General features: G+C 50.5%; 1 protein-coding gene across 2 annotated transcripts in view; it reads right to left on the reverse strand.

The window, feature by feature from the left end:
• LONRF2 (LON peptidase N-terminal domain and ring finger 2) overlaps positions 1–13,252 on the reverse strand; it is a 34,837-nt gene extending 21,585 nt beyond the window's left edge. Inside the window, exon 1 of one of the 2 annotated variants that reach the window (XR_014941137.1) lies at positions 12,410–13,252. Coding sequence is in view for 1 of the 2 variants with exons in the window: in XM_015850501.2 (XP_015705987.1) it covers positions 12,410–13,157 (748 nt within the window). In the remaining variant the exon portion in view is untranslated. The remainder of the gene's footprint in view (positions 1–12,409) is intronic. The other variant, XM_015850501.2, reaches the window with a different exon arrangement.
• Between the last annotated feature and the right edge of the window lie 910 nt (positions 13,253–14,162).

Genomic DNA, 14,162 nt, shown 5'->3' on the forward strand with positions numbered 1-14,162 from the left:
TCTTCAATACCCTTATTGATGACGTGGATGAGGGCACGGAGTGCACCCGCAGTAAGTTTGCAAATGACACCAAGTTGGCTGGAAGTGTTGATCTGTCTGGGGGTAGCAAGGCCCTACAGAGGGATGTGGATAGGCTGGATAGCTGGGCTGAAACCAATGGGATGAGGTTCAACAAAACCAAAAGCCAGGTCCTGCACTTTGGCCACAACAACCCCAGGCGACACCACAGGCTTGGGACAGAGTGGCTGGAAGACTGCATAGAGGAAATGGACCTGGGGGTATTGATTGATGCTGGGCTGAACATGAGTTAGCAGTGTGCCCAGGTGGCCAAGAAGGCCAATGGCATCCTGGCTTGCATCAGAAACAGTGTTGCCAGCAGGAACAGGACAAAGATTGTCCCCCTGGACTCGGCTCTGGTGAGGCCGCACGTCAAGTACTGCATCCAGTTTTGGGCCCCTTACTGCAAAAAAGACATGGAAGCCCTGGAACACGTTCAATGGAGGGCAACAAAGCTGGTGAAGCATCTGAAGCACAGGCCTTATTGAGGAGAGGCTGATTGTTCAGTCTGGAGAAAAGGAGGCTTAGGGTTGATTTTATCGTGCTATACAACTACCTGAAGGGAGGTCATAGTGAGCTGGGGGTCAGCCTCTTCTCTCGTGTAACTGGTGACAGGACTAGAGGGAATGGCTTCAAGCTGTGCCAGGGGAGGTTCAGGCTGGACATTAGGAAATACTGCTTCTCTGAAAGAGTGGTCAGGCTGCCCAGGGAGGTGGTGGAGTCACCAACCCTGGAGGTGTTCAAGGAACGTCTGGAAGTTGTGTTGAGGGATGTGGTTTAGTAAGAACCATCAGTGATGTTTGGACTGGGTGACCCTGTAGGTCTTTTCCAACCTTGGTGATTCTATCACTTCACCAAGTTCCTCTGTTCACTGAGTCTCAATTAGAAAGTAAAAGGTGTGGTCCATTTTAACTAAACATTCCTAGCCAGTTATTCATTAACTGAGGAAGAGAAAGGGAGCAGGGGGGAAACAAGCTTCCAGCTTTGCTCAAGAGAACAGTATTTATGAGAATACAGAGTAACAGGTTTTCTGCAGTGAGATCAGGCGGTCAGACAGGGCTCGGTAGCTGGAGTGCTGCCCAGCCTCCTCCATTCAAGTTCACCTCCATTTAGTGGTGAGGCCACCAGCACGTCCCACTGTCAGCATAGGCCGGGGCCAGCCTGCGGGCAGCTGCACCTGAGCAGCGTGGAGAGGGAGCAGGGCTGGTGGCTGAGCTCTGCTGCACGTCTTAGAAACCACGAGCTAACAGATACCAGCGCCACGTGAAGGGCGCTGCAGGCCAGAACAAACAGCTACACAAAGCCACCCTAAAAACAATCCTAGGCTACGTGACTTCCCAGGGTTAGATGGACTGAGGCATCCTATAGCTGATCAGTGAAACCAGCACCGGGAAGTGCAGTGTCTGGCAGCTGGTCAAGGTAGCTGCATGTAGCTATGGAAGGAAAAGTACCCAGGTATAGCGTTATTAAAGACACTGATCCTGTAAGTATTGTTGAGTTGTTCCACCCCCTCATATGTCATGTGGGGAAAAAAACAATAAGCACATGAGGTGGATGGAGAGGGCTTGAGGACATACACATATCAGGAACGCGGCTAGGTGCTGACATACTACAAGAAGCGTCAAGTTTATTTAAAACAAAACCACAAAGTCACACAATAACCAGTGGTTTGCTTTAACATAACGCACCCATTCTTCCTTATTGAGTTTAAGAATAAAAGCTTTCTTCTATGAAATGACTTGGTATCTCGGGCCAAATTAAAGCAGAAGAGCATAGACAATGTTACTGTTTTTACAATACCAACAGATGGCATTTCCTGAATCAAAATCTTCTGGGAGCCTGCAGCTGCACTGCAAAATTTATGTTCTTGTCAGCATCGCGGATCCACCACTGAGCCTCCCAGGATCTGCGGCTCCGGGCAGTCGGGACACAGATTTCCTGGGAGCCACAGGTCATGGGAACCTTTGCACATGGCATCCTCCTTCCCAGCCTTCACCCCACAGCACGAGATGATGTCTGAGCATTGCGCAACATGAAAGGGCTCGGCAGCTCCGCGCATCCTGGATCCTCTCTGGGACAGCCAAGTATCATCAACAGAGAGTGCTTGCTAGCTTGTTCAAACTGATGCAATAGCTGGCTCAGGTTTTCCAGAAACATTAGCTTACTACCCCCTCCTAGTAAATTTAACCTCAACTTTGCTCACTTCACCTTTATGCTCATTCACAGAATCACAGAATGACCCGGGTTGGAAGGGACCTCAAGGATCATGTAGTTCCAACCCCCCTGCCTGGCAGGGCCACCAAACATACACATTTACTACATCAGGTTGCCCAGGGCCCCGTCCAACCTGGTCTTGAACACCTCCAAGGACGGGGCATCCACAACCTCCCTGGGCAGCCTGTTCCAGGGCCCAACCACTCTCCTAGTGAAGAACTTCCCCCTAACATCCAACCTAAATCTTCCCTCTTTTAACTTAAAACCATTTCCCCATGTCCTGCTATTGTCAGCCCTTTTGAAGAGTTTACTCCCCTCCTGGGAGTAAGTTCCCTTCAAGTATTGAAAGGCTGCAATGAGGTCACCCCGCAGCCTTCTCTTCTCCAGGCTGAACAAACCCAACTCTCTCAGCCTGTCCTCATAGGGGAGGTGCTCCAGCCCCCTGATCATCTTTGTGGCCCTCCTCTGGACCCTTTCCAAAATCATTCATTAGATCGGACTTTCACTTATGTAGAAGCTAACACCCAAATTACTTAGCCAGACAGGCCCAAGCCTTCACACTTTAAAGATACTGTATGGTTAGATGTAGGAGGCTGACAGCAAAGGAACATGGCTCCACCAAACCTCCCTGTGCTAGTAGGAAGATGAGTGCAATTTAAGACTCTTCTAAACAGGACATGGATGACACTGTGGAGAGTGGTTAGGCCCTGGAACAGGCTGCCCAGGGAGGTTGTGGATGCCCTGTCCTTGGAGGTGTTCAAGACCAGGTTGGACGGGGCCCTGGGCAACCTGATCTAGTAAAGGTGTATGTTTGGTGGCCCTGCCAGGCAGGGGGGTTGGAACTACATGATCCTTGAGGTCCCTTCCAACCTGGGTCATTCTGTGACACTAAGAGTTTCTCTGCACTTAACTACTCCAGAGATCTCTTCCAGGAATTGAGCACTGAAAGAACCAGCTGGAAGTTGCTACAGCTCCTTAATCCTTCTTATCTGACATTTCTTCCTAGAAGAGCACGTTTTATTCCAGTCTACTCCAGTCCAAAAAGCATTTCATAAATGCATATTTGAAACAGTGTCATAACAAAAACACCTCTGAGTGCTCCTCGCAGGAGTCAATCCACACAGGATTCTAGGGAAGAAGCCTTCCCATGTTTTAATGAAGCTTCCACCACTGCAGAGAGCAAGAAATCTGGCTTCCTTTGCTGTGCTCTGCATTCAGCCCTTGTGGTCTGGTTGGGAAACAGGGGCAGAAGTGTGCTTGATAATTAGAAAAAGCAGTAAAGACAGACAGCAAAGCAAATAAAACTTCCATCTACAGCAAAGACTGGAACCAGGAGCTGGACTTGATGGATCCTGTGGGTCCCTTCCAGTTCTCTTATATTCTGTAGTACTTGGCTCTATGTTTTGTTTGTTTGTTTTAAATCATTATTAAAGAAAAACGTAAACCCATAATAGAATAATTATTCAAAGTTCCTGTGCATCCAGAACACATCTCGGTAGCATCAGCTGAAGCAAACCCAAGACCTTCCCAGCCCTGAACTCATCTCCATAGCCAAGATTATACAACTCAGCAAAGTAAGCCTAATCCCTTTCATAAGCCTACTGCTGTGCAGAAGCAGCACGCTGCTTTACAGTACAACTGTTACACAAGCACCTAGTTCCACTACACAAGCAATGCTGCCAGACATTGCAGCAAATGAAGTTACAAGCTGCAGCAAAAGCCTGCCTCAAGAAGCAAGGGCATGGGTACCACCACACTCCTGCACTCACATACATAACCTCCTACTACAAGCTCTGTCTACAATACAGCTTTTTTCCCCTCTTTAACCCTTCATACGGATATGAAGTATTCGCTTTCACAGACGTAAGGCAAATGACTGACCCTATTTGAGAACGCAACCGTGTACATTACACATTTCTTAAAGCCATCCCAAACCAAAGTCTCTCTTCAGCCACAAAGAAGACTAGAAAACAATTTATGAGGGAGTGTCTTTGGGAACTGGAGCTGTTTGGTCTGGAGAAAAGGAGGCTGAGGGGAGGCCACATCACTTGCTATAAGCATCTGGAAGGAAACTGTAATGAGATGTGGTCTCCAACAGACAGTATGTAGGATGTGATCCCAAGTTGTGCCAAGCGAGGTTTAGATTGGATATCAGGGAGAAGTGATTAGACACTGGAATGGTCTACCCAGAGAGACAGCAGAGTCTCCTTCCCTGCATGGACTGAAAAGAGATGTGGGCATGGCACTAAGGGACATGGTTTAGTGAAGGGACTCAAGCTCAGGGTGAAGGCTGAACTTGGCAATCTTGAAGGCCTTTTCCAATCTAGATGGTTCTGAAACTATACCACAACTGGTGTGTCCAAGTTATAGCCACTACTTCACAAGTGGCACTGAAGTTACAGCTCTGTTCCCTTGCCTTTCCTCCTAAAAACACAAGAAGGTGGAACCATTCACTTCCTTGTCCTGGAGCATACTTAGCTAGATACTTTCTGGTCCAGGTGCCTTGTTTCTTCAGTTGAAGTGATAAATACAACACAGCTGACACATCAGCTGGGCTATTAAGTACATATAATATCCAGACAAGTTAAGTCTCCCTGGGCTTTGGTTCTTTGCCTCTTGCTGTTTAGAACACCCTCTGAAGAGGGTTCAGACTTAAAAACATAGATTTTTCTGTATGTTTGACAAAACACTCTGGATTCCCAGTGGTTTTATTTTGGGCTCAGTGAGTAATTCCTCAACTAGGAAGCTCTGCATATTATTTAAAGCTGGACTGTCATCATCACTATGCACAGTTAATCACTCCTCCCTTGATTACTCAAGGGAAACTCTGTAAGAGGAAGTGTATTCTGCTTAGAAGAAGAGCTGCCATAATGAGGGTACAGTTAACTTTGCACTGTGTCTTCCAAACTGTACCTCCAACCTAATGAGGCAGAGGCAAGTCAGACCAATTACATTACCCTACGGCTTAGTTTGCACTCCCACAATTGTAAGCCAATGAGAACCTTGTGTACAAACCAACTACGTGGTGAATTTCATGGTACAGCACAAGTCCTTAATTCAAGACTGTTCAGAGTATGGCTAAATGTAATGTATTAGATTACCCACACCTCCTAACAAAATCCTGTCTTCCCACATCCTTTCTTAGAGAGGACAGTAGACTCAGTTAGAACCAAGGTACTCGCTCCAAGAGCAGGCAATACTTTAATCTGCTAATGTTTTGTTTTTTAAAACACAACAAGCAAAGCCAACACAAACCAAACCCAAGAGGTCAAACTCATGATTAATCTTCAGAAGACTCAAGTAGATGTTCAGATGCCCCATACAAATGGGCAGCTGAGATGCATGCGAGTCAGCGATTACAAAGAGATTCTAAGATCACAGAAACCAATATCAATTTACAGTAAGCCATGCTACCATAATACAGCCTCACAAGTGATTAACTAGTTGCCTTTTTTTTGTCACAATCAGTACATAAACTACATTTCTAGTAGTTGCTTTTGAACTTCTATAGCCTTCTTTTTCCAGTTTATTTCCACTTTATTTATTATAGGATTTCTGACTCTCCACATACTGCAAAAAGGACCTTCTTGTTTCTTAGTTACTACCCCGCTGCTTTTGTCCTGAAATACATCAGATCACGTAACATATTTGTATAAGAGGAGTGGTAAAATAACCCGCTCGTCTTCAGATTAAGAAGAATAATCCTAGTGAGCAAACTATGTCTACACACAAGAAAATCTGAAGGATTCTGTAAATAGTTCAGTTGCTTATAGGAAATTACATCTAGATGATTCAGGGAACAGGAGAGGATTAACTATCCCTGGAGGTGCTCAAGGCCAGGTTAGATGGGGACCTGGGCAACCCGGCCTAGTGCCAGATCTGGAGGTTGGCAGCCCTGCCTGTGGTAGAGGGGGTTGGAGCTTCGTGATCCTTGGGGTGCCTTCTAACCCAAACCACTTGGTGATTCTGTAAAGATCAACCCCTGGTCATCACCACAGATATGTCCATGCCCACAATGCACAGGACTCACGTGGTCCCTGACCTTGCAGCCCTGCAAAGCCTTCAGCAGGCCCTCCCAAACTGACAAAAACCATCAGATTAAGCAATAAGATTTGAGCTTAAAGCAGTCAGCTCTTCAAAAATCAGGAGCAATATGAGCTCCTTCTTCAAAGTACTTTGCGCATTTGCAGAAGCAGTAAATACTTCATGCATGACACAGTTTTTTTTCAAGCACTACCTCAGTATTAAAGAAGTGTGTGCGGGGTAGTCTGCAAAACATCTGAAGTTTAAAATAACATTCAGTGTACACAGTTTCAAGGTAATCTCTATTTCCATTTTTACATAACTTCGTGCCAATGTAAAACAGAAAAAAACAGGTTTGGGAGGCATATTTAATTTAGGCAGATTTCAAGAGGTGCTATTACAGAGAGATGGGAAAGTTCCTTTTTTAGCGCTTCTCTAAGAAGAAAGCAGCCGCTATTTTTTGCAGCATGTAATTTCAGAAAGAATACCTCTCATTCCCCATTTACAAATCATACTTCTCTAGCTACAAAATTAAATACTTTTTTGATGTATTATTAAAATGACTGAATCATTTGCCATTCCGACTGTCATGACAGTCATCTACCAGCTTTTCTCCACCCTTTGTTTTTGGGTCTTTTCTTTAATGATTAGTACAAAGTCAAGAGACTATTCTTTGCTATTGAAGTGTTCCCAAGACACACTGTGAGGAAGGAAGATTCGGTCAATCTCTTTTTTTAAACCAAATGAGAAAGACAGATGACCTAATCTCTGATAGCAGCCTTCTAGAAATAGCGCATCAACAAGAAAAGACCATTAAAGTGCACTAATGCATGTAACTCACATGCAGCAGCTATGGATGATATCTTTGAACAACACCTCATCGATGCAAGCAAATCACTAAGAAGCACAAGTCCTAAGAAAACAGCAACAATAAAACCCACATCCTATAACATCAGTCATCTTTATAGAACATTTAAGCACAGCTTCCCCATGCAGACACACAGGGGACTCTGCAGCTCTCTGCTTCTTCTGACCTTGACCGAGGTGGCTGATCTCTCACCCTCCACTCCTATGGTGTGATAGCAACAGGAAGCTGACCAAGAATTGTCATTAGCTTTCTTCCTCATATCTAAACAACGAACTTGGATGCAGGATTATAAGTATCACAGAATCACAGAATTGTAGGGGTTGGAAGGGACCTCTAGAGATCATCAAGTCCAACCCCCCTGCCAAAGCAGGCTCCCTACACCACGTCACACAGGTAGGCGTCCAGGCAGGTCTTGAATATCTCCAGAGAAGGAGACTCCACCACCTCCCTGGGCAGCCTGTTCAGTAAATAGCCTAGCAAATCACTTGCAGGATCATTTGCCCATAGCCTTTTTTACTCACTACTACAGGCATTCAACCAGACACCAGGAATGTTCCGGTGGAAGTTCATTCACACTGTGCTCCTCAGGAAAGCAACAGTCCCACACAACTTAGCTTTTCCTGGCAGGAAAATCCATGGCAGCTGTTTTGGAATCAACTTCTACTGAGACATCACCGAAAATAAAGAAGTCTGTATGGAAGGTCAAAGGACACAGCAAGACACTTATTTTCTATACAGAATTCTACCCCCGCCCGCCCCCCCCCCCCCCCTCCCCCCCATCCTATTTAACAGCAATTGATGTTAAGTCACACTCAGCCTACAAAATCAGACAAAAATTGCTAGCATCTCCTTCGCAGCTGGGAAATGGGCAGCTCACACTTGCCCCACACTCTGGAACAGATGAGCTGTTCTTCAGCAAGCTAAGTTTGGGCTCCAAAATCTGCATATTGTTAACAGATTTAAGCTTGAAAGCCAGTGTCAGTGAAAATGCAGATGTTCATCCTCGGTACTGATGTAAAACTGTGAGAAGGGGGAAGGGTAAGGAGCGTAACAGAACTGAATTCATATGCAAAAACACTGACATGAACAAACATAATAGGGGAGATGCAATGGGACAAGAGGAGGCTGAGGGGAGGCCTGATGGCGGCTGCAGCTCCTCACAGGGAGCGGAGGGGCAGCACTGAGCTCTGCTCTGTGTGACAGCGACAGGGCCCGAGGGAACGGCATGGAGCTGTTGGGGAGGGGCAGCTGGGGGTCAGGGAAAGGGGCTGCACCACAGGGCGGTGGGCACAGCTCTGAGTGCTGGAGTTCAAGGGGCGTTTGGACACCACTCTCAGACACAGGGTTTGGATTTTGGGTGGTAATTTGAGGAGCTGGGAGATGGACAGTTGTTGGTGTGGGTCCTTTCCAACTTGGGATACCCTATCATTGTGATTCCAAGATAGCCAAGACTGCTTGCACCCTTGATGCTCTGTGCAGGCAGAGAGGACACAGTGCAGAACATGATCCACACTGTACTAGAGAAAGCAGTGCACAAGGTAGAGGTTCGGGACCTAGCACTCAGCAACTGTCCTAGAAGGCTATAGCTGCTGGAGAACAGGCACATCTTGCCTGATATGCTGTCCTCAATAGTCCCTTTATGCCACTCTTCCACTGCCTCCCAGCTCGCTATTCCCCCCTGTAATTGAATTCTTATTAAGGGAAAATTCATTGGGCGCCAAATAAGTTTCCATGAATGGCTTTACCACAAAACAAATTACTGCTGAGTGGCTGCATTAAGTTCTCTTTTGGATTGGGCCAATTTCTGGTCAACCACCACTGAGATGAAAAGAAGGGAAAAGAAACCTCTCTCCACTGAGGTTCCACTGCTCCTAATGCCACCCCATCTCTCACAGGGCCAGCATGCTAGTTTCCACCTTAGAGATGGAACTGGCAGCACAGGGCACCCATGGCAGCACTCCTCCCAGCAATCCACCTCCAACATTATTGGTAGACTCCATCTGCACTTACCTTCTCCTCTCTTTTGGCCCTTTATCCACTGGAAACGGAGATATGTGGGCAAAGCGAACCTCTCTACGTGCTTGGGAAGAAAAAGCCCCCTTGTATCCATACTAATCCATCCTTAACTCCACCATGGTCCTCAGCCTCAGCAATCTCCTATAGGCTTATTCTGAGCCCCTTGAGGGGGATAAAAATAAAGAAGCTGGGCAATCTGAATGGATATGTGCATCAGCAATCCCCTAGAAGAAACCTAGTTCTGCTGAAGCTAGTGCAGGAGGCAGCCACACACTCTGAGAAGGCGTTTGTAGGCTTATTTACAGGAAAGGCATGGGATGCTAATAGGCTGCCTCAGTAGAAAAAAAGGCACAGAGGATCGGCAGCTGAAGGAATGAGTCACCAGTACCCAAATCCCCTTATGGTCTCTGTGTTTATTTGCTTACTAGCACGCTCTCACCCTGAGAAGAGCATAGTCTCCTTCAGATCCATGCTGAATCTAATTTTAATGCCAGCAGCCTACAGCACTAAATGTGCAATGAGCTCCCGTTCCCAGTCTGTCTGAGACAGGCTGTTTTTTGATAAATACTGCTCCCCAAGAATGAACAGTGTTGCCATGTCCCTCTCCTAGTGTGATGCAGTCTTCAGCCATACAGAGCTAGGCACCTTACCTGGGGAAAGCCTTTCTTATTATCTTCCCTGTTAAGGGACAGCCACCTGCTACCTCCGTAATTACAATTCACTCTCAGGAAGGACAAGAACAAAATAAAACCTATACATTCAAAAGAACACCCACAAAATACCTGTTCATTTATCACTGAAATCCAGCCATCCTCATTCTCTAAGCACGCACACACCTTTACTGCTCCCACACAGTTTTGTACATGTCCACAAGACCAGCAAGAGAAGAGAATAAATTGAGGGGTGGTAGGGAGGGAAACCCACCTCTGTATCCCCACTCAGTGCACTTGGGGAGCAGCCAGAGTGCTGGGTATTGCCCAAATGGCAACATTGGATGTTGTGATGGCCGAGCAGCACAAAGCTTGGCACTGAGCGTGATCCAGATGGAAACAAATGCTTCCTTTCAAGTGGCCAGACACGTGCTTGCTTTGAAGAAACGGTAATTAGATACCTTGCAACAACAGAGTCCTATTCTAACGTCTGTGGCAGTGAAAGCAGCAGCCGCTTTGCATAAGCGGTGGAGGCGACCAAACTGTGGCCTTCTCAAGAGGGCCGAGAGGATCAAATCATAAAGCCAATGTTCTCATAAACAGTAACAGAACTCCCAGCAGAGTCCTTCAGAACAAAGACAGAAGCACTGCAAACCTAGGTAAGGACAGAAAGACAAACACAGCTGAGGTGAGGAGTTAAGACTAAGCGAGACTGATTAGTTCCACTGGATACAGCCACCACCTTGAAGGTGTGCAGGTTCTTTTCCTATCTGAAATGAAGAGCAGGTACTCCAAATCCTTCTGGGGAGAAGTACAGCACACTTGAAGCACCCCAAGGATCAAAGTGCAGATGGGATGACGAGAGGCCACAAGAAGACCCAACTGCTAAGAGAAAGCTCGCTTTAACGTTATAAATGTCACAACCCAGCCACCTGCTGCAGGGAAAGGGGAGTAAAATCTCACTGAGCTGCAGACCAGGAGGCCTGGAGTCTTCCTCATTGAAGGGTACATATAACCCACATGCCCTCCCGCCTCCATTCCTGTTTCTGAAAAGCCATGGAGATCCCCACTGCCACAACTCACAGCAGCAATGGAGGTAGAAGAGGCTTAAAACCCCCAGGGCTCTGATGGCAGCTTGGCCTAGGCGTAACCACAGCCTGAGGGGACATGAACGGAGTTCTGCAGCCTTGGGGGCGAGGAGGGGGGCTGCCCTTCATCAGAATGGATCTGCAAACAGGCAGTTACCGCTGGTGTTAGGGTTCTGGAAGCCAGCAAGACGCTGTTATTCTCACAGGGATAAGTCACGGTGACGGCATTACCTCAGGACCCTGAGGCACAAAGCCAGGGCTGGAGGACATGCTGCAGGGACAGGCACGCTGCATCCCCCTGGGTCACCATGCACAGAGCAGTATGGAGCATGCTGCTGCCACACCTCCCTCTCCTGCAGCCCCAGCTATTTTTTAGCATTATTATTATTATCTTTTTTAGAGGCTGCCTTGCTAAAAACTCCCTGTGACCTACATTGAGCCTCTCCCCTCCCTCCGCTTCACCTTCCTTCCCAAGCTCTCCGTCCTGCCCTACTTTAGCAGAGATTACTTCAGCTAAACCATGTAATAGTTTTACTGTGAGCACGGGCTGTGGAGGAGCCACGAGCAGCCGGACCAGCCGTGCAGCACGCAGCCCTCGGCTTCCCACTGCCAACCAAGAGCTGCAGCAAGGAAAAAGCCCGTGTCCAAGCATAGCAACGTGGTGTCCACCAGCACAGAACAAAGCCAAAAGCCTCAGCCCCTCGCTGAGACAACGGAAGGTGGGGGCGAGGGCCGAGGTTCCGCTCAAAGGAGGGAAGGAGCTCCTCCACCGAGGAGAAATGCCTCTTTCTTCACGTTTCACTCGTCTCGCCGAGATCTGCCCGTAGGATTTCGCCTCCGTAACGCCACGGTGGCTGGCTCTCCTCCCTCCCCCCACCAATGCAGACGTCTATGGCGGGGGGGCCGTGCAGGGATCCCAGCCCCGCGCCTACGCCCATACACCGTGTTACTACGAGGCTACAACCAATGCAGAGGACCCACCTCCTACAAGCAACCGAGGCTGCTCTCCCCCCTCCTCGGGGCCCTTCATTTAAACCCCCGCTCCTCCGAGAACGCCACGCACAAACAAAACCTAAGGAGGTGAAATTGTCTAAAGAGGTTACGTTCAAAACACGGGCCGATGCTCTCCACAAGTCACAGCGCTGATTTATCCTGACACGGCGTTAAGACAATAAAACCAACCCGAGCCTTCCCACCTATTTATTACCAGCCACCAGATCCGGGGCCACGCTCCGTGGGAGACGGTTCCCCCCACAAACACGAGAGGGGATTTTCTAGAAATGCTGCATAATGAGTCATCGACTGCAGGCGGCTCAACGCGAGACACCTTCCGAGCGGGGACCAAAATAACCTCGGCACAAAAATAGCAGCTCCCCGCCGGCCGACCGCGGGGAGGGCTCGTTCTCCAAACTTGCGGCCGGAACTCCTTCATGCTCCCGGCTCCCCCCACCCCTCCTCCCGCCGGGCTCCTCCATCCCCCGGCCGCCGCTCACCCATCTCCAGCGCCTGGTCGTACTTCTCCAGCGCTGCCGGCAGCTCCTGCCGCTCCCGCAGCTCGTCCCCTTCGGCTCGCAGCCTCCTCGCCCGGCTCTCGGAGCCGAACCACTTCTGCAGCAGGTTGCCCAGCACCACGTTGACCCGCGGCCGGGCTGCGGGAGGCTGAGGCTGAGGCTGGGCGGCGGAGGGCTCGGCGGGGCGGCGCGCCCGGTGGCAGCGGCCGCAGTCCCCGGGCTCGGCGCAGCGGCGGCAGTGGGTGTGCCCGCAGTGCAGGGTGACGGGCTCGCACAGCAGCCGGCGGCACAGCGGGCAGGCGAAGAGCTCCGGCGGCCGGCAGCAGGCCGGGTCCAACAGCGCTTCGCCCTCGGCTCCGCCGCCCGAGGAGCCGAGCGGCGGGGGCGGCAGGCGCAGCTCCTTGTCGCGGATGCTGAGCGCCAAGCTCTCGGCCAGCTCCCGCAGCTCCTCGGGCCGCAGCCGCGCCAGCCGCGCCGCCACGCCGTAGGCGTCCAGCGCCTCGGCCATGCGGCCGGCCCGAGCCAGCGCGTCGGCGCGCCGGAGGCACAGGCCCCGCTCGGGCTGCGGCAGCTCGGCCAGCTCCGAGCCGTAGATCTCGGCCGCCAGCTCGAAGTTGCCGCCGCGGAAGGCCTCCTCGGCCACCTGCAGCATCTCGGAGCACGGGCCGCCCGAACCGCTCCCGGCGCCGGCCCCGGCGGGCAGCGCGCAGGGCCCCGGGCCCAGCTCCATGCCGCGCGGCGCCGCCGGCCCCGGGCCGTCCTACTCCATGCCGGGCCCGCGGCGCCGCCGACTCCGGCTCCTTCCTGGGAGGGGACGGCGACGGGAAGGGAAAGGAAGGGAAGGCGGGACGGGGGCGGGACGCGCCGCGGCGGCGGGGGGCGGCTCCCGGGCGGCGGACGGCCGGAGGCGGGGGCGGCCCGGGCGGGCGGTGCTCCAGGTGACCGTTCGCTGCCGTCGGGCTCGGCCTCTTCCTTCCCTTTCCCGCTTATCCGGTGCTGCTTCGGCCTTACCCGCCGGCCCTCAAGCTCGAGCTGCTCTGCACGGGCTGGGCTCGTTGTAACGCCCGCTGTGGGGAGGGTGCGCTCCGCTTCTGGAGAGAGCCGAGCACGTGTGCTCGCCTGAAGAAAAAGATAATAACGAAGCAAAAAAAAGCCACACCACAATAACAATAAATCGCCCGGCTCTCAGAAAAAATCCTTTTCTGTAAGCGGCAGCCCTGCCAACGCAGCTTGGGGTCTGCGCGTCGTGCTGTGCGCTGGCTGGCGCATCGGCAGCGACAATAAAGATAATGCAGCTGGAAGTTAGTTAATCATGCGTGAGTCAGAAAGGAATCCAACTTGCTCCGCAGGAATAACAGGAGTAAAAAAAAAAAAGGAGGAGGGAAAAAAAAAAAGGAAAATGTAGGCAACGTTTATTTTAGACACAGCTGTAAACAAAGCGTTCTGAGGAACGGCAGCACAAGGAGCAGCGCCGTTTCCAGTTGAGCTGCAGCTGCACCGGGGCTTGCTGTGGTTTCTGCCTCCCTTCTGTGAGGCCACAAGGCCCGGCTGGGGACCTGTCGCCACCCCTCCACCCGTGGCTTTGGTCTGCAGCCCCACTGCCTCTTGGCCGTGCCCGTTCTGCATGGTTAATGCTTCTGGTGGTGGTTGTCTGAGCAGTGATGACTGGTTTGATGCTTGCCTGCTGTTGCCGTCCAAAAACTGACCTCCGCATTGTGCTGCTACTTCATCATTC

This window comes from Coturnix japonica, chromosome 1 (genome assembly GCF_054131305.1).
Source record: "Coturnix japonica strain WE chromosome 1, WE-NBRP24, whole genome shotgun sequence".
Lineage (NCBI taxonomy): Eukaryota > Metazoa > Chordata > Aves > Galliformes > Phasianidae > Coturnix > Coturnix japonica.